This window comes from Nyctibius grandis, chromosome 1, assembly GCF_013368605.1.
Source record: "Nyctibius grandis isolate bNycGra1 chromosome 1, bNycGra1.pri, whole genome shotgun sequence".
Classification (NCBI taxonomy): Eukaryota; Metazoa; Chordata; class Aves; order Nyctibiiformes; family Nyctibiidae; genus Nyctibius; species Nyctibius grandis.
This window is the reverse complement of record NC_090658.1, coordinates 58153472-58172749: the sequence shown is the minus strand read 5'-3', so window position 1 is coordinate 58172749 and position 19278 is coordinate 58153472. Positions and strand designations below refer to the sequence as shown.

General features: G+C 39.9%; 2 protein-coding genes across 2 annotated transcripts in view; both read left to right on the top strand.

The window, feature by feature from the left end:
- The window catches only part of LOC137660879 (nesprin-1-like), a 233977-nt gene extending 223173 nt beyond the window's left edge, over positions 1–10804 (top strand). The window contains 8 exon segments of the mRNA XM_068396056.1: positions 94–188; positions 3288–3522; positions 4246–4440; positions 5937–6062; positions 6832–6987; positions 8944–9102; positions 9613–9779; positions 10684–10804. Of these exon segments, the coding sequence (XP_068252157.1) occupies positions 94–188; positions 3288–3522; positions 4246–4440; positions 5937–6062; positions 6832–6987; positions 8944–9102; positions 9613–9779; positions 10684–10804 (1254 nt within the window).
- Positions 10805–12269: 1465 nt separating this feature from the next.
- The window catches only part of LOC137660356 (nesprin-1-like), a 37886-nt gene continuing 30877 nt past the window's right edge, over positions 12270–19278 (top strand). The window contains exons 1-2 of the mRNA XM_068395190.1: positions 12270–12468; positions 16839–17000. Coding sequence (XP_068251291.1) covers positions 12346–12468; positions 16839–17000 — 285 coding nt within the window. The 5' untranslated portion in view covers positions 12270–12345. The remainder of the gene's footprint in view (positions 12469–16838; positions 17001–19278) is intronic.

Below are 19278 nucleotides of genomic sequence, written 5' to 3'. Positions count from 1 at the left end.
ATTAAATACATGAAAATTCATTTTTTACCAATGCATACAGATAGAATTAAAATGTAAGACCTTGTTTTAACATCCTTGTCTCCTGTACAACAGCTATTCCAGGCAGAGATGTTCAGCCGCCAGCAGATTTTGCATTCAATTATCTCTGATGGGCAGCACCTCCTAGAACAAGGACAGGTGGATGACAGGTAGACATTCCTGTGTTGTTGCTGCTGGATATGTGAAGTAATACTTAGACTAGTGGGGGACTTAAAAACAAAGAAGGTAGCAGATGTCAGTGTTCAGATCATGCTCTTCTGAGGTAGAAGTTATTATCGCTGTGGTTAAGCTATTAATTCACCAGTTCTTAAATAAGACAGTGTTCTTTAGGATGCTATGGGATATGTGAATGTGTGAATGCATTTGGGAATACAACAGCCTTGAGGCTGCTTCTCTGACAAAGATTCGTCTTGGATTATCAAGCATGTTACATATATGTCTGTTCTGATGTACTTTCAAAATGTCACTTTCACCAAAGGTGCCTGCAGTGACAGATTTAGTGAGTTGCACTTGATTTATGCCAGCTGGGGATTTGCCTCTACCTAGAAGATTCCCTACTGCCATTTAAGAACACCTGCAGCCTAAATGTGATGGAATAGGAATTCATTGCTGTCTTGAGTTTTTATTTTAAACACTTCTGATCGAATGAATGACAATCAGTAAAACACCACTGGCGTCACATTTGTGCATAGGCACTGACTTTGTTATGGGTATCATGGTCCTAATATAAAATGAACTGTTTATTGGGATGTGACAATTTTGTTAATGCTGTGTATCTCTTATGCCTGCTTTGAGCTCAGTAGTAAATCTGCGGGTGAATTGTGAAATCTCTGTGATTTACTATGAATTTGGCTAATCCAAACTGGCAAAGGTGAAGGTTGAGGGCAGCCTTGGTTGTAGTGACCATGAGATGGTAGGGTTCAGGATCTCATGTGGCAGGACCAGAATAGCTAGCAGAATCACAACCCTGGACTTCAGTAGGGCCAACTTTGGCCTTTTCAAGCAATTGCTAGGGGAAAACCCATGGGACAGGGTACTAGAAGGTAAGGGGGCCCAAGATAGTTGGTTAGCATTCAAGGACTGCTTCTTCCGAGCTCAAGATCAGAGCATCCCAGCAGGTAGGAAGTCAAGGAAGGGTAACAGGAGACCTGCATGGTTAAACAGGGAACTGCTGGGCAAACTCAAGTGGAAGAAGAGAGTGTACAAATCATGGAAGGAGGGGCTGGCCACTTGGGAGGAATATAAGTCTGTTGTCAGAGGATGTAGGGAGGCAACTAGGAAAGCTAAGGCCTCCTTGGAATTAAACCTTGCAAGAGGGGTCAAGGACAACAGAAAGGGCTTCTTCAAATACATTGCAGGTAAAGCCAACACTAGAGGCAATGTAGGCCCACTGATGAATGAGGTGGGGGCCCTGGAGACAGAGGATAAAAAGAAGGCGGAGTTACTGAATGCCTTCTTTGCCTCTGTCTATAGTGCTGGAGGCTGTCCTGAGGAGCCCCGGACCCCTGAGGCCCCAGAAGAAGTCAGGATAGAGGAGGAATCTGTCTTGGTTGATGAGGGCTGGGTCAGGGACCAATTAAGCAATCTGGACGTCCATAAATCCATGGGCCCTGATGGGATGCACCCGCGGGTGCTGAGGGAGCTGGCGGAAGTCATTGCTAGGCCACTCTCCATCATCTTTGCTAACTCGTGGGGAACGGGAGAGGTGCCTGAGGAATGGAGGAAAGCGAATGTCACTCCAGTCTTCAAAAAGGGCAAGAAGGAAGACCTGGGTAACTATAGATCGGTCAGCCTCACCTCCATCCCCGGAAAGGTGATGGAACAACTTGTTCTTGGTGCTGTCTCTTGGCACATCAAGGATAGGGGGATCATTAGGGGCAGTCAACATGGCTTCACCAAGGGGAAGTCATGCTTAACCAACTTGGTAGCCTTTTATGAGGACATATCCCAGTGGATAGATGATGTTAGAGCAGTGGATGTGGTCTATCTTGATTTCAGTAAAGCGTTTGACACGGTCTCCCACAGCATCCTCGCAGCTAAACTGGGGAAGTGTGGTCTGGATGATCGGGTAGTGAGGTGGATTGTGAACTGGCTGAAGGAAAGAAGCCAGAGAGTGGTGGTCAATGGGACAGAGTCCAGTTGGAGGTCTGTGTCTAGCGGAGTCCCTCAAGGGTCGGTACTGGGACCAATTCTATTCAATATATTCATTAATGACTTGGATGAGGGATTAGAGTGCACTGTCAGCAAGTTCGCTGATGACACAAAACTGGGAGGAGTGGCTGACACACCGGAAGGCTGCACAGCCATTCAGAGAGACCTAGACAGGCTGGAGAGTTGGGCGGGGAGAAATTTAATGAAATATAACAACGGCAAATGTAGAGTCCTGCATCTGGGCAAGAACAACCCCATGTATGAGTACAAGTTGGGGACAGACCTGTTGGAGACCAGCGTAGGGGAAAGGGACCTGGGGGTCCTAGTGGACAGCAGGATGACCATGAGCCAGCAGTGTGCCCTTGTGGCCAAGAAGGCCAATGGCATCCTGGGGTGTATTAGAAGGGGTGTGGTTAGCAGGTCAAGAGAGGTTCTCCTCCCCCTCTACTCTACCCTGGTGAGGCCGCATCTGGAATATTGTGTCCAGTTCTGGGCCCCTCAGTTCAAGAAGGACAGGGAACTGCTAGAGAGAGTCCAGCGCAGAGCCACGAAGATGATTAAGGGAGTGGAACATCTCCCTTATGAGGAGAGGCTGAGGGAGCTGGGTCTCTTTAGCTTAAAGAAGAGGAGACTGAGGGGTGACCTCATTAATGTTTCTAAATATGTAAAGGGCAAGTGTCATGAGGATGGAGCCAGGCTCTTCTCAGTGACATCCCTTGACAGGACAAGGGGCAATGGGTGCAAGCTGGAACACAGGAGGTTCCACATAAATATGAGGAAAAACTTCTTTACGGTGAGGGTGACCGAACACTGGAACAGGCTGCCCAGAGAGGTTGTGGAGTCTCCTTCTCTGGAGACATTCAAAACCCGCCTGGACGTGTTCCTGTGTGATATGGTCTAGGCAATCCTGCTCCGGCAGGGGGATTGGACTAGATGATCTTTCGAGGTCCCTTCCAATCCCTAACATTCTGTGATTCTGTGATTCTGTGAAAACCTGTGGGTATTCTTTGTATATTTCTGGAGTTTATTTCATTAAACCAATAGATTGAAGTATGAAGGTTACTATGTATTTTTATTTATTTTTCTATTTATAATAGGGACGAATTTAATCTGAAGCTGACTCTTCTAAGTAGTCAATGGCAAGGAGTAATTCGCCGGGCACAGCAGAGGAGGGGGATCATTGACAGCCAGATTCACCAGTGGCAACGCTATAGGGAGATGGCAGAGAAGCTGCGCAAGTGGTTGGCGGAAATATCCTGTCAGCCAGTGAGTGGGCTGGGCAACGTTCCTATCCCATTGCAGCAAGCCAGAGCGCTACTGGATGAAGTTCAGGTATGTCCAGTGTGTGTGAAGAAAGAGGAAAAATCCCCGCCTTTTTTACTGCATTAATCACTTAGAACATTCTTAAAAATGTATTAGATCAGACTATCTGCTTTGCAGAAAGCAATATTGGATGTTAGTTCTTCTTTGGAACTGGCATAGCCTCAGAAGCAGTGGTGTGATGGAAACAAAGCTGGTCTTCATAAAGAACATACAACAGAACTTACTGGGCCCACTCCCTCAAGCCTTGCTTGCTTCTGGTTTTGCTTTATAGCTAATGTCACACTGAAACTGTCTTGAAAAAAACAATGATGTCCTGTTTAAGCAATGTGTTCTAGCTAACTAAAAAGGATAGCTTGGGTGTCCATCTTCATGTGAGGTTAACAGTATCTATTTAGCAGCTTGGTGTCTTCAAGCTTTTTGGCTGGAAGATACATATAATAAAGTTTATAAGCATAGTAGGCTCTCGAGGAACTATTTCTCTTTAAGAACAATTGAGATACTGATATTAATGGGGAGAAAAAAGTCTTTCATGTCTTTATCTCCTTGGAGAAATTTTCTAAAGGTCTGCTGCAGTAAATGATTGTGAAAAGGTTAGGGTAAAGCATCTGTGCAGTAGCTCATGCTTAAGCCAAGGTATGCAATCAATTAAAGTGTGGGCTTGAGAATGAATTATACTGAATTGCTAATTGCAATTAAAAGACAAAGCTGACAGAAAACTGTTGATATTTTCAGCTTAAAGAGAAGGTTCTCCTAAGGCAGCAAGGGAGTTATATCCTCACTGTGGAAGCTGGGAAGCAACTGCTGCTCTCTGCTGACAGCAGAGCTGAGGCAGCCCTGCAGACAGAGCTTACCGAAATTCAGGAGCGCTGGAACATAGTGAGCACCCAACTGGAGCAACAAAAGAAACAGCTTGCTTTACTACTGAAAGTAAGTGTGTGATTTCTTCTGTACTTCTTCAGCAAGTTCATGGTTTCTCACTCTGAACCCTGTTGGAAGAAAAGTGTTCTCAAGGGATAAGCACAAATACAGGAATTGCATATACGCTACCTGAGCTCAAAATTTCATTTCACAATCTCTGAAACTAGGACTGGTAATACTTCACAGTAGGTGTGTATGTTAGTTGATATCTTTTAATTGATATTTCCAGAACACTGCCAATAAAGGACATTCCTACCAGTCCTATTTTCAACATAGGCCAAAAATGTATTTTATTTTGCACAACGTTGGTTAATTTTTATACATACTCTATTGAAAATTAGAGCTGCCTTATTCCCTCTACATGCCAATGTCAAGATCTATCTAGCAACGTAGTAATCTGTGTTTCCTTCCGATATCTTGAGTATTTGCTAGTTTAGATAAAGTTCTGTGATGTTGGAGAACGGAGCCTTGAACTTTAGGTTGATGTATGCATGTCCAGAATGCCTGCTAACCTCATTTTTAAGTACTGAAGATGATAGGCTGGCATTTAAATTTGGTCTGTTTGTTTTTCCCTTTTACTCATTCTAGGGAGGATGATGAAAATTGGACTTGTGTGTGTGAATAGAATAGTGCTTTTAGCACTAAAAGCAAGTGCTTTTAGAATCGTTTCAGAGGTCTAATAGAATCGTTTCAGAGGTCTAATAGAATTACAGGATTACAGACACTTCAGTTTTGTTTGTAAATAGCAAGAAGCAAAGCAGTGCAAGCACATGAAATATTATTTTGGAAAGGTTCAGATACATAAATTTTTCTTCTACCTCAGCTTCTAGTGGGGGAATTATGTCAGGAAATTTTCATAATGAAAGCTGTTATCTAGGGAAGCTAAAGGTTCTGTGGTATTTTGTCTCAATGTAAATATGGAACTTCATGCTTGAAGGTGAGGAAGTAGGGAAATTACCATGCAAATTGCATAAATTTTTTCATAGATATCAAGCCTTCATTACATTATACTGTCTTGGTCTTAAATACATGTCTTTTTAGTGGTCCTCTGACCAATTGGGAAGTACCAGTGTATATTCTAGAGCATGTGTTGCATTAAGAACATCACATACTATTGTCACATAAGGTCGAATTACGTGCTAAGGAGAGAAGAAAGAAGACACTGTAAAGAGGGTTTATTTGCAAGACCTGTGGTTTGTAATTCTCCATCCTGAAGATGATAATGAAATACTGGCATAGAGTGGGAAAAAAAAATGGAAGGAGAGAAATAAAAAGCTAGTGGTTGGAGGAGAATATCTTGAAACTAGCAGAGACCTACAAACAAAAAATTTGACACAGTTGTGCATGACTCAAGCTCTGAGACTATGAGTATTATTTAGAGGGGGATTTCAGGGCATATTATTATTATGAAAAAGTTTTCACTATTTAGTGGTTAGTTAGGCAAATCAAATGACATAAGTATAATCCAGATCTGAATTGAAGTCTGATAAACACTCTGCCTTCAGGACTGGGAAAAATCTGAAAAGGGCATAGGAGACTCCCTGGAGAAGCTAAGATCATTCAAAAAAAAGCTTTCTCAGCCTTTGCCAGAACACCATGATGAGTTGCATGCAGAGCAGATTCGTTGCAAGGTAAAGCACTTGTTCTCTGTTGGCTGTTGTCTCATCTTTGCCTGCCTTTGTGCAGTAACCTCTCCATTGTTAATAGGCTTCACATTACTGACTGTGCAAAACAGTCAGTCATCCCTGTGACAAGAAACTATCCATGTGACATTTGGAGAGCATAATACCTGAGTGATCTCACTATAATGCAAATTCTGCAGGGTAGATATAGATCTGATCAGAGATCAGAGCAGGGTCTGAAAAGTGCTGTAGAAGCGCTAAATACTGGTGTGGGTTTATTACAGAAATTCTAACTTCAAATTTAAATTCATGGTATCTAAACTGTTGTTTTAGTGCTTTTTATTTGAGGTGAGATTACTGTGGGGGATCTTAGCTAACACTTTTATGCTATATTCTTTGCAGTTTAGAAATGGGTTACAACAAGAAAATATTTCCAATACAGAGAAGTCCAAGCCAATACTTGGAATTCTCAAATACTTTTGACCTTCAGAGAGATTTGAGTAGTATATTAGTTTGTGACTACTTGCTACAAGTCTGACATATCATTCCCTATTGGGTAGTTAGCTCTCTCATAACTCTGAAAATATTGGTACATATGAGATTGGTGTTTTCTTCTTCTTTTAAATGGGGCTGAAACAGTCCGCTTGAAATGGTGGGTGTGCTCAGATAAGACTTTTAATTCAGTGCAATAGAAATGCTTGTCTTCTTGCGTCATCAACACAATCAAATATTTATTTGTTAGCAAATCGGTGCTTTTTCCTTGTCCACTTCTTTTAAGGAGTTAGAGAATGCTGTTGAAGGATGGACAGATGACCTGGCACACCTCTCTCTGCTGAAGGAGACCCTATCTATATATATCAGCGCAGATGATATCTCAATCCTCAGTGAGCGCATAGAGCTTCTGCACAGGCAGTGGGAGGAGCTGTGCCACCAAGTAAGTATAGTACTGAGCACTGGTATGGGTATGCAGGCTACAAAAGTGTTGAGAGAAAAATTGAATGCAAGTGGCAGCTTTTGGAAAAGATGCCTGTAGGCACACTCAGATTCAAAACTGAACTCTTGCTGAATCAGGGAGGACATCCATTGAAATACTTCCTTTAGTTATTGCTAGTGTTTCTAGGTCTCTTTAATTTTGTCATGGCTGTGAGGTCACATTTAAGCAGCCTTGAAAAACCAAAAAAAAAGTCGCATTGTGTGCTGTGGCAGTGTGGCATGGGTGGCTGGGAAAAACACAGAAGTAATACAGTTTACTGTGCTTTGGTGGAGGAGCTGTGCTCAGAAAGGATGTCCGCTTCCTGCTTAACATTACCATATTGTACCTTCAGTTCTGCTGATTGATAGATTCTGCTTCTTCAGACATTGGTATCTGCATTTCTCTTAGCCTGAGGGTGACTTGCTTGGCTGCGAAATGAGCTGAAGAGTATTGTTTGATCTTTAAGGTGCATGAGGGTATTAGTGTGTTTCTTGCCTCCATTTTGTGCTTAGAAATCCAGGTAGTGGAGTCTCCCTCACCCAGCTTTTCAGATTGTCTGAATGTTATTTCTGTGGTTCAGTAGAGATTGCAGTCCAGATATACGGGGATAACTTTGAAATAGTCACCTCATGTAAGGTACCTGTGAAGGCTTCAAAAACACCCCCAAAGTAGGAAAAATGCTTCACAGTTAACAGCACAGAACTTGCTATGAGTTAGTTGTATTTGAATGAGCCAATGTAGATACATCTAAAATACAGTGTAGTCACTGCATATATGTTTATGGTAAAGGAGAGAGACAAATAAATGAAGTTTCATGGTAGTTTTGTGCGTACTGAGTGTTTCAGGATGTAACGTAGTGCAACACTTTGTTCGACTGTTGCTTATTTCCGGAAAGCTGCCATCAAGTTTATAACCACAAAAAGGAAATGCGAGATCATGTGTATGCCCCTGTTAAACCTAACACGGTAGTTGAAGAGCACATCACTTGTTTATGAAAGATCAGGTGCAGTCTTCCTCTTCTCAGCTGAAACGATGATATAAAGTCAGAAACAACACAGATTACAATGGGGAGGAAGTAAGTAGTTGTACAGATGTCTGAAACTGGAGAGATGACTGCTGCTCACCCTCTGCTGCTATTTTGATTTCAATGTCCATCTTCGTCTGTCTATTACTATTCATAGTCTGAGATGGTACCACTGCTACAGCAATTTCTTAAACAGCAATGGTTTTTCTTCCTCCTGTATTAACTACAGCATTTACCTGTCTGATGTTTTATGCCTATTCTTTCCTGTCAGGGCACACCTCCGTCCTTTGGAATCTCTCAAGGTGTCATGCCCATTCAGGAGAGATAGTCGTCTATGAAATGAGTGTATTTGGACTCAAGGAGAAAATTGCTTATGCAAAATATGGTGTATCTTTGATTTAACTTTGTACTTACAAATCATGCTTATGCACAAATTATACAGTCTTTTGGAGTTTGGCCTATGTTATGTATATATCTGTTTTTTTGCTTTGGTCAAGCTTTTATATTTTCCTTTTTTATTTAATCTCTTAGACTAAAAAGAACATTTTACAAGTGAGCAAAAGTCATAGGCAATTTTTTTTTTATCTTGTAATGAAAGCTTTGGGTTAGAGACATTATGGAACAAGATGTTGGCAGGCTACTGAGTGTGATGCTTGGATGCCTGTCTCTATGCATAGGATGTAGCTAACAGGAAACGCAAGATTAACACCTCTAAACTCACAGAGTCACCACAAAGTTTTTGCAGTACAGCCTCAGTTTGTGTTAATGGCAAGTAAGTGGCTGGAACACTTTTGCAGAGCCAGAGGAGTTCACTTTGAGGCACAAAGTGTTTCAAGCATCTCTGAAATGCATTTACTATTTTGATTTTTTTTACTCTCTGCAAATGTTTTAAGGTCTCCTTACGTCGACAACAAGTTAGTGAGAGACTGAATGAGTGGGCTGTCTTCAGTGAGAAGAACAAGGAGCTCTGTGAGTGGCTGACACAAATGGAAAGTAAGGTTTCTCAAAATGGTGACATCCTCATAGAAGAAATGATTGAGAAACTTAAGAAGGTATAGTGCAGTGCATGTACACTTAAATACTGTTCTTTAATTGCTTACTTATTTTGTGTTGCAAAGAGGATACTGAATTAGCTGAAATGGAGGTTTTACATTACACTGTTTATAAGTTCCAGTAAGACTGTGTGTTTATGTTTTCTCTTGCTATGCAGTATTTTATTGTCTTTCTTGAGGTAGGACCTCCCAGGCTACCAGAAAATTAAGTGAATGCAAAGTCAAAGGCATCTGAATGCTTTACTAAATGTCAAATCAGAATTGCCTGTAATGAGTTTAACTATAGCAGATATAGTTATAGAAGGTGTTGTGTTTTGGGTTGGTTTTTTTTTGTTATTCTGATAAAGTTGTTCTTGGTTATACATCTAATATTTAAGAGGTTGTCTCTCCACTGTACCAATCACCAAAAAACCAACATTCACTTGTATTTTTGTATGGTTCCTTTAGTAGCGTAGAGCAGAGTGTATTCAGAATAAGTACCCTGACTTCTGATTGCTCTTTACTGTCAAGGATTATCAAGAGGAAATTGCTGTAGCCCAGCAGAACAAAATCCAGCTCCAGCAAATGGGAGAGCGACTTGCTAAAGCCAGCCATGACAGTAAGGCATCAGAGATTGAGTACAAACTTGGCAAGATCAATGACAGGTGGCAACATCTTCTAGATCTTATTGCAGCCAGGTAAAACAGTTGTTTTGTTTCCACATGCTACATGGAACAGATTAATATGTTGGATGTCATGAATTTAAAATCTTTTTATTGTCTGCCTTTTCATCATTAACTGTGAAATGAGTTTATTCTTAACCATCAACACATTTCTGTGAAATTTGCCTTCCTGTTTTGCTTTACAGTACCTGACATCATTTCTTCAAAAGAGTCAATTCAAAGCATTATCTGCTAGAACGACTTAGGATCAGTTGCAGTCAGATTTAGTGAGCCTTGCTCCAGTACCATCTTAGTTCAGATGAGTGCTTAAAAGTGGGTGCAAATGTAGTTTTGCTAAAAAATTCTTGGCAGAGGGATTGAAACAGTGCATTTGTAGTTTTGGATTTCAAGAAGAGTTCCAAAACTAAGTCTGAACTTTTCTGCCTGATTATTTTTTCACTGATGGAGAAGAGTAACTGCAGGTAGACCAATGCACATTGGAGTTAAAGATTCTTTTTACTCAAGGTCAAAAATACAACAGCAATTTTCATAACTTAAAAAAATACAGGATTGTTCTTTGATATGTGAAGAAGCTGGTTTATTTGTTTCAATATTTTCTGTTGAGTCGTGCTACAGCCTTCCTCCCATTACCGACAATAATTTTGTCACAATTTTGCACTTCATAAAATGTACATATACTTTATATTTCACACTTCTGTGATGTAAGGACATATGGATTAGTAATACTTTAGTCCTGTTAGCAGCAAAAGGGTTTGTTTTGTTTCATCGTCTGTTTTCATCCATTCTTTTTTCATATGGTTTTACTGCATTCCTGCCCTGAAATCTGTAAGCATGGAAGCAAAGCAGAAGCATTCTGGTGGCTCCAGCTTCTTTGATAGTGGTTCATTTTAAAGTAATGAACACTGTATTTTTCTTACAGAACAATTAAGTCAGGAAGTGGTGCTTTACGGTCAAGGAGCCTGCTGGTTTCAGAGGATGTGATACCTCACCAGTTGTTGAACATAAAGTATATTTGCCATGTTTTTGTGTTTGTCTTTTGAAAAACCTACTCAGACAAATGTTCAAATAATAACCTTCAGAAAGTTTCTAGTGAAAAGTGATTGCATTCAGAAACTGCAAAATACGTGTTTAAAAGATCTATATTGTCTATTGAGTATTAGAGGTTAGTGTCCCCTATAGGGACAGGTAAGGGTTCAGGATTCTGTATCATTCTTGGGGTGGGGAGATATAAACTGCAGTATTACACACTTAAACTTTCTCATTCTGTTATCATGAAGAAGGGTGTCAAGTCCTAATTCTAAATTTATGTGAAGTATCTACTTTTATTTCCAGATCATTTCAACTTAGCCTTCTCCCCTACTGTGCTCAGCACTATTGTATGCAATTAAACATATAAACCCTTTCCATTCCAGTGCTTACTGAAGTGAAAAAAACTCTGTGAAGTTTGAACATTGCATTGTTGAAGTTGGGAAGTAAATGGTGGACAGGTTTGATGCTAGATTGTGGAAATTTTGCTAGTTCAGCTGTAGCTTAGGCAGATAGCAGTTAAAGCCCAAGTTGTTGATTAATGTATGTACAAAGTACTTGTACTGATGTCTAATTCGCACTGGACAAAAAGGTTTGCATCCCCCAAGATAATTTTCAGAAGGCTCCAGAGGGTCTTTAGCATATGTTGTTATATATTGGGGTATGTTCCTGTTATGGTATTTTGGAGTTTGGAATGTATTCTGGCTGCACTCAGCTAGTAAATGCAGATTAATTGCTCTGGTGTTGAGAATAAAACACATCTTTACATATTCTATATCCCTGACAGCATTAATAAATTATTAGAGCCTGAGTGCTTTTCTGCAAAGCTACAGTCATCCCTTGCCTGGAGCTTTTTTCTTCATTGTTTGTTTCCTACAGCTGTGAATGAATAGAAAGTGCTCTGTGAAAATGCTTTAGTAATATAGTATGGTAATATGTGTCCAGTCTGAATCTTTACCTGTTGATTTTATGCTGTGTGGTGGAACATCTCCATTCACCTGTAAAAGCCTCTTTCTTTCTTACTCTCTTTCGCACATTATGTTTCCTTACCCACTTATTTTAATTGCCTCTCCATTCTGAGGAGGTTGGTAACTGCAGAAGAGACAGCTACAGAAAGGTAGCTGTGTCTTCTGCCTCAGAGACTTCTGTTTCTGTCCTTCTAGAACGTTTTCGTCCTTTCAGATGAATTTTTCTGATATGTCAACCCAGTGCAAAAAATGTTGCAGATGTTTACAGCCAGGAAGCAGTGCTATTGCTGCAACTGCTCAGCCTTTGCAAAGAGGGCTTTGTTGTATGTGTTTCCATCCCTTCCCCTAGCACTCAGTCCACATTCCTGGAGATCAAGTCTGGCACATGTTGATGAATGCAAGTTTTATTTAGAAACATGACCACTTGTCACCATTCAGTCTCATGTTATCAAGCAACGGCTGCTAACATTTGTTTGGCGTGAAACATTTTCTGTACAGTACTCACCAGCAAAGAGAAGTGTGTCCCCTTCCCTCTCCCTGCCCAAAGCAGTGTTTGCAGACTTTTGGAGTGGAAGTTCTTCTTTTTAATGCCGGAAAATTTCATGGTGGTGGCGGAGGACTTGCATGCTGTGAGGATGGCAGAGGACGGCAGTGTGGATTCAGATCTTCCAGACTGTAATTGTGATATCACAAGGCAGGCGGCTATTTTTGTTTGCTTTTGATTGATATGGGTCTTTCTGAACTTTTGGCTTGCTGGGAAAATAATTGAAATATTGATATGTAGAAATCACTACCTTAGCTAGAAATTACTGTTTTCTGCTCAGTGTAAAAATAGTTGACAGTGATAACAGCATACTTTGTTTTACAGCTGGTACTTCTGGATGCCAGAATAGTTTTTTGTTACTGATGCAGACTTAGAACTAGTAAAATCTCTTAGCTGTTTGAAAGAAACTTTAGACTGGTTTTACTGCTGTTTTTAAATACAAGACCATGTACACACATGAGAGAAAGCAGACTTTGTATTTGTCTGCTCGCTGTTTGTGTCATCAGAGGGGCATGGCTACAAGCGAAAGGCAGAGAAGGAGGGAGGCTATAAAGAAAGTATTTCAGACTTAACTTATGGAAGCTCATCTGTCCGGTACATATTAATGACTGTTTTGTAACTCCATGTAATACTTGAACACAGCCCACATCATCTTGGATTTTTGATTCAGCTTCTCTTTTTCCCTCTTCACATTATCTTTTCTAGAAGTTTTGCTGCTGTTGTTCAGATTTCTAGAAATTTACTCTTTGAAAGGGGAAACTGTGATCTGAAGAGCAAATATAACTGGCGGTGCTAGTGTAATGGTACACAGTAGTACTGTACTTTGGACAATAAATCTTTTTTATTCATAAAAAGATTATTTTAAAACCAATTTTTTTAAACTGATTTTAATAGTGTAATATTTTTCACTATTTCATACAGTAAGTGTTTCTTAAAACTTTGTCTCCTGTTCCAAGTAGATTTTTTTTAAAAAAACTTTTCTGCTTTCTACTGGCTTTGTACAGACTTAGCTAACATGCTCTTACTGACTTTCTTCGTGTTGCTTTTAAAGTTTAATATTAGTAACCAGCTGTCTAAATGACTAATACAGTAGCTATGAGTTCTATATGATGCATTGTTATGTATTTACAGGGTTGTTCCTGTTTAGGTCTAAGGCTGTCTAATTTAGGACTAGTTGAATTAAAGCTTATTTGCAGCTCCAAGTTGTTCTCCCACTGCCTTTTCTTAATGTAAAACAGACATTTTAAAGTTATTACTTTATTGGGGAAACCGAGGTGTGGTAATTGGAACATGGAAATGTAAGCATCGTAAGCCCATTCAAATTTTCAGATGTGTTTTTGTCACTAAACCATAAAAACAAACAATTGAATTCTGCAGTATTTTGCTTTCTGACAGTCTTAAGTATTTGTAAAATGTAGTAAGACTGATGTGTGTGTGTGTGTGTGTGTGTGTGTTACATAAAAAACAACCTTTAAAACAACCATGTCATGAGTCCAACCCTTTGATTTCAATGTGGAATCTTTGTTATCAAGGAGAGGAGTTATCGCAAGTCTCTTGCAGTAACGTGCAGGAGATGATTATTGGAATAATTAACTGTTTAAACATAATCCCATAACTGAAATCTCACAAGGTCAAAATTACAGTTGTCTAGGGATCCCACATACTTGAATGGTTTATAATTTGACCTTTGTCTCTAAGCAGAGCTTTTCGTTTCATTAGCTCTCAGGCCCCGCCATTGGCATGGAAAGACAGGATTTTGAGCCGTTACATTTTTAAGAGAGAGATATTTTTGTTGCACACACATTGTGTAATTATTTGTACACAGGCACGGTATTCCATGAGATGAAGAGCGTAAGCATCTTGCCTGCTAAAATTCAGAAGGAAAACTCTTAGACATGATGGATTACATCTGTTATTTGTTCACAGATATGTTTTCAGACTAGCTAGAGGCACAACACCGTATTGCAGTTCAGCCAAACGAAGTAAGCCCAGCATACTCCTAGGAGCACTTGTTTATTTGCTTCTATTTGTACCATGGGCAAGGAACCTGTTATGTTAGACTCAGTACAAAAAAAGAACAGTGTTAACAGTAAATGTAGCAGGGGGCAGGAAGGGCGTTGTCCTTTTCTTTTTTTTCTTTTTTTTTTTTTTAACTTTTGGAATTTAGGTGCAGGGACTTGCAACAGTTTGGCGGGAGGGCAGATTTAGCAGTAGAGTTTGGTTTTAGTTGGAGTGCTCTTTTAGTATGTCACGCTTTTTTTCTGTTTGTCTCTTGAGTAACTTAGGTCGTGTGACTGAAAATGGCTGTATTTGGGCCAGGGTTGTTTTTTGCTTTGGCAGGGATGTATTCCCATGCAGTCTGCCTGAGGCAAGGAGGCACTTTCTAAATGACGGGCCCTTTATCAGATGTTGCAGGCAAAAAGTAAATAAAATCCGGCACAGGAGTTAGGGTACTACACAATTGCAAACAAGAAAAGCCTGGTCCACAGCTTGGGCTGGCAAACGATAGAGTGGCCTATGCAGGGCTGATGTGACTCATTGTTCCCTTTCCCACTCCAGCATGCCTGCAAAGGATCAGCGGCATCCAGCCTTGAAAATCTAAGCAGAAAATGGGCAGGATTTCACTCTTCTTAAGTAATGTCAGAGACTGAAAAGCTTTATGTAGGTTCCAGAAGACTGATAATCAACCTTCTTGCTCTCCCTATGAGCAAGTTTCAGTTGGTCCAAACCCACAAAACACTGTATGTACAACCATAGGTGATGAGGAGATAGTGTCCCCAGACATTGATTGTTCTCCTAATATCTCTACAAGGCTAAACACATAGCTGTGTGTCGGGATAACCTGATGACAGGGACTGGGGCAGTCCTTCAGCATGATTGTGTTGACTTCAGTCCCTTCATAGTCAGATTTTCAGATTACCCAGATTTTTTCCAGTTACCAAGATTTTTTTTTTTCAAATCACAGCCCTGCAGCTGTTGGTCGTGAGACTCCAGCAAGGAAGATACATTCAAACTGTTCTTAAGCGTGTTTGGTGCTAAAGGGCCACAATTTGACCATCTGTGATGTAAAGAAAGGGCTAGAAGAGACAAAAATTTGAAAGATTTAACTTTTAAGTTTTTTAATTTGATGTTAAGATCTCTGCATTTCTCTTTGGTAAGAAAAGAACACCCATATTAGACTCTTAATGGTCAGCTGAAACTACTGCTTTAAATATGGAAACACTTGAAAAACTTGCTGGTTAGTATTATGGAAAAAATGTGAATTGCTCTCTTTGAATTATAGGATAGTCAGGTGGCATTTTGTTTGTTTGACAAATCTGGCAATCTTATATTTTTCAACCCGATTTAGTCAGTCTATTCCCAGCTGCACTCATCCCTTAAAGCTTTCTGATATTGAAACACTTAAGTGGAAGTGCAATAGAAGCATAAAAGGAAATGTACTCAAAATTGTTTGTGATACTACATAAATGGAAAAAAAAAAAGCAAGCTTAGAAACAATTTCAGAATCCACTGATATATGTTATGTAACATGGGGATAGGAAGGAAGGAATTACTGACATTTTTGCAGTTGAAACAGGTTGAAGGAAAAAATATTGAGAAAGGATAAAGGTTTAGTCACATTTTCATCACTCTCTAAGCTTAATGTTCCCTTGAATAAAAAAAGCCACTTTAATTTTTCCTGGCCATTGCTGTTGCAGGGTCAGGGTCTCAAGAAAAATACTACTTTGAAATCGCCATGCAGTTACATTCCAGTTTCATCTGTTTAAATCTGAAGTAGTCCATTAAGACCAAGAACAACTTAAAGCAGCCCTGGGGATTCAGGGATTCGCACAAAGTTCTCAGCTGGATTTCTCTCTCTAAAACTTATTTATTCAAGGACAAGTATTCACACTGGAACAGGTTACCCAGCGAGGCGGTAGATGCCCCATCCCTGGAAACATTCAAGTTCAGGTTGGAAGGAGCTCTGAGAAACCCAATCTAGTTGAAGATGTCCCTGCTCACTTCAGAGGGATTGGACTAGATGATCTTTAAGGTCCCTTCCAACCTAAACTGTTCTATGATATGTAGTTCAATGTTTAGAAATCACCAGGGTGAAAAAGGCCTGTCCACTCAGTGCACTCCACCACCGGTACTGGTTAAATGGATAAGTTATTTGTAGTGTAAGAAGAACTTCTGTCATGTGTTGTTTAAAATACACAACTAAATTACTTAAGATTGTTTTGGGGATTTGGTGTGTGTGAGTTCATTAAAAAAAAAAAGTTTTTCTTTCTTAACAAATATTTAACTGAACTGATAAAGGTACAGAAGCTTTGAAAATGTTGTCTGGCATTAGTAAGCTCTTAATTTTTCTTTAACCGGAGAACCTGTGAATGCAGGACTATTTGCACATATAATATACTTCTGTTACATAATAAAGGAAGACTTCCGAACAGAACTTGCTATCTAAGTTAAATTTCTCTGAAAACTTCCAGAAACACATGCTATGAAAATTCTCCTTCAGGGTGTACTTATGCTGCAATTTCTTTTTCTTTACAGGGTAAAGAGTTGAAGGAGACCCTCGTTGCAGTGCAGCAGCTGGATAAAAACATGAGTAGCCTGAGATCTTGGCTTGCCCACATTGAGTCAGAGCTGTCCAAACCTATCGTCTATGAAACTTGTGACTCTGAGGAGATACAAAGGAAGCTAAATGAACAGCAGGTAAAATACAACACTTAGCAGGTGCATGATGACATGGGGAGAACCAAGGTAGAGTGTCCTTGGGCTGTCCATACCCAGCTCAATGCTGAGAGGGCATGAGGGAAAGAAGTGTTTAAATATCAAGGCAAGTGGTACTTACTGTGTCACTTATAGAGCCTTCTGCCGGCTTTGGACATTGAATCCACCAGGAGCTGATTGACCTTTTCAAGAAAGGTAAGGCACCAAGAGATGTAACCTGAACGAGTTATTGCAATTGTTTTTCCTTTGGGGTTTGTGGTTTGTGTTTGTTTGAATTGTCTGTTCCCAGAGGCAAAACTGACACCTATTAGACCTTGAAAATTTTGCACATGCTTGAAAATTACTGTTTTTTAGCAACCTTTCTAACTCAGTTTTATTTTGCAGCTTGTTTGAGAGTCACTTTGCACGCAAAGATGCATGAGCTATACATGTGAAGTTAAAATTGGTTGATTTATAGCACACAACGCCTTTATGCAGTGCTAGAACAAAATAGTCAACACTGGAACAGACAGGAAAATGTTTAAGTCACTAGTTTTTTGGCATTAAAACTGATGTTACTCCTAAGAAGATTTACTATACTTTCTTTTTCCTGTTCCAGTTCACTGCCCAGTGCAGTTTTACGTTGAAGCACATTGCTGGGGAGGACTCTTGTTCTGTTGTGTTCCCGTTAGTTATTTATTGGCAAAAATACCTTTCTGGTGCCTCACTGGAGATGAGTTAGATGCTGAATTCTTTCTCCAGAGGAGAAAGAAATGTGTGGGAAGAGGAGTGCCAGAATGTTTTAGAGATAATTAATTTATGAAGTGTACAAACTGGCATTTTGCTCTTTTAAGCTGAGTGTGGGGCTGAGACCCCAGAACCTCCTCAGAGTTTCTACTGGCTCCCCAACCGATTTGCTACATGGCTGTGCAGAATTGCTTATGAATATTCTATATGTCATTTACATAGGGATAATAATTTGTAACACAAAAGCATCACTAATGAGTAGTGTTGCTGAGACAATAAAGTGCTGGGCAGGGCTAAACATTGCTATCAACGAAGTAGATACTTGAGATTTTTTACTAGCATCCCTATGCAGGCATCCCAGAGTTTGTGACAACCACTTCTCATGGGACTTATTCTGGGCATAGGGACTGGTGTATCTCTGTCTTCTGTTGTTTCCTTGTGGTGATCCCCACACAGTGACAGCATGCAGTGATATTCTGTAGAAGTGTGAGTGGTTTAATTTGAACTCCAAAGGGGAGAAATAGAGGTGAATCTTATCCTGGGAGGATGCCATGTTTGGAAAGTTGATGATGATTTGATTTGATAACACTGCAAGCCATGGTTATAAGAATAATTTTAAAAAAACACCCATCTTGAGTGTATGGCAACCAGTACTTTTATTAGTCAGAGGCTGTATCACTGTCCACCGCATCTCAGAAGGCCAGTGCATTGGCCATCTTCTCAAGTATTTCATCCCTCTTTCTTCTTCCATTAGTGATCTTATGTTCTTTTCCATGTTTGATCTTCCACTGAGGTCATGTTATCTTCCCTGCTCATACTGCTCATATACAAAATTACGTTAAAAATATTATGCTGTGAAAGAGGAAGGCCAAATTCCATTTCTGTAACGCCGTTGTCTACTTCTCAGCATCTACTTCAGCCAAGAATCAGCTTTGCAGATTGCTGGTCTCTGTAGTGAAATTAAAGATACAATTGAAGCTGGATATCCTGGGTAAGGTAGGGTAACTTCACTGCAGTATTTTCCTAGGGTCGCAAACTACATTTCAAGGATTACTTGTTTGTTTACTTTCTCAATCGGCTACCACTTGAAATGTGGAAAAAATGGTGTTTGCTTTTGGGTTGATAAAGGAAAAAAAAAGCTGTACGTGGGTGACAGCAGTGCATAAAAGTGATGCTCATTTGTGAACTAACCCAAAGGCTAAATGTTCTCTAATAAACACAGAAAATTTTAAAATCTGGGAAAGAAATATAAGGTATGGAGAAAAAATAGTGTAGACATTGCTTGTAGAAAGGTTCTGCAGGTGAATAAAGAAGTTTAATCCTCAGGACCACCAACTGGCAGTTCTCACTAGTGCTCTACTCCAAAACAGCAGAGAGGAGATTGTGTTACATAAACTTGCTTAACCTCAAGTCTCATAGCTGTCTGGAGTATGTGTTTCATAGAGTATTGCATCTGTTTATAGTATCCACCCTTATATAACATTTCAGGATGGGTAGAAAGAAGAATAAGCACTTGGCCATCATGATGAAAGAG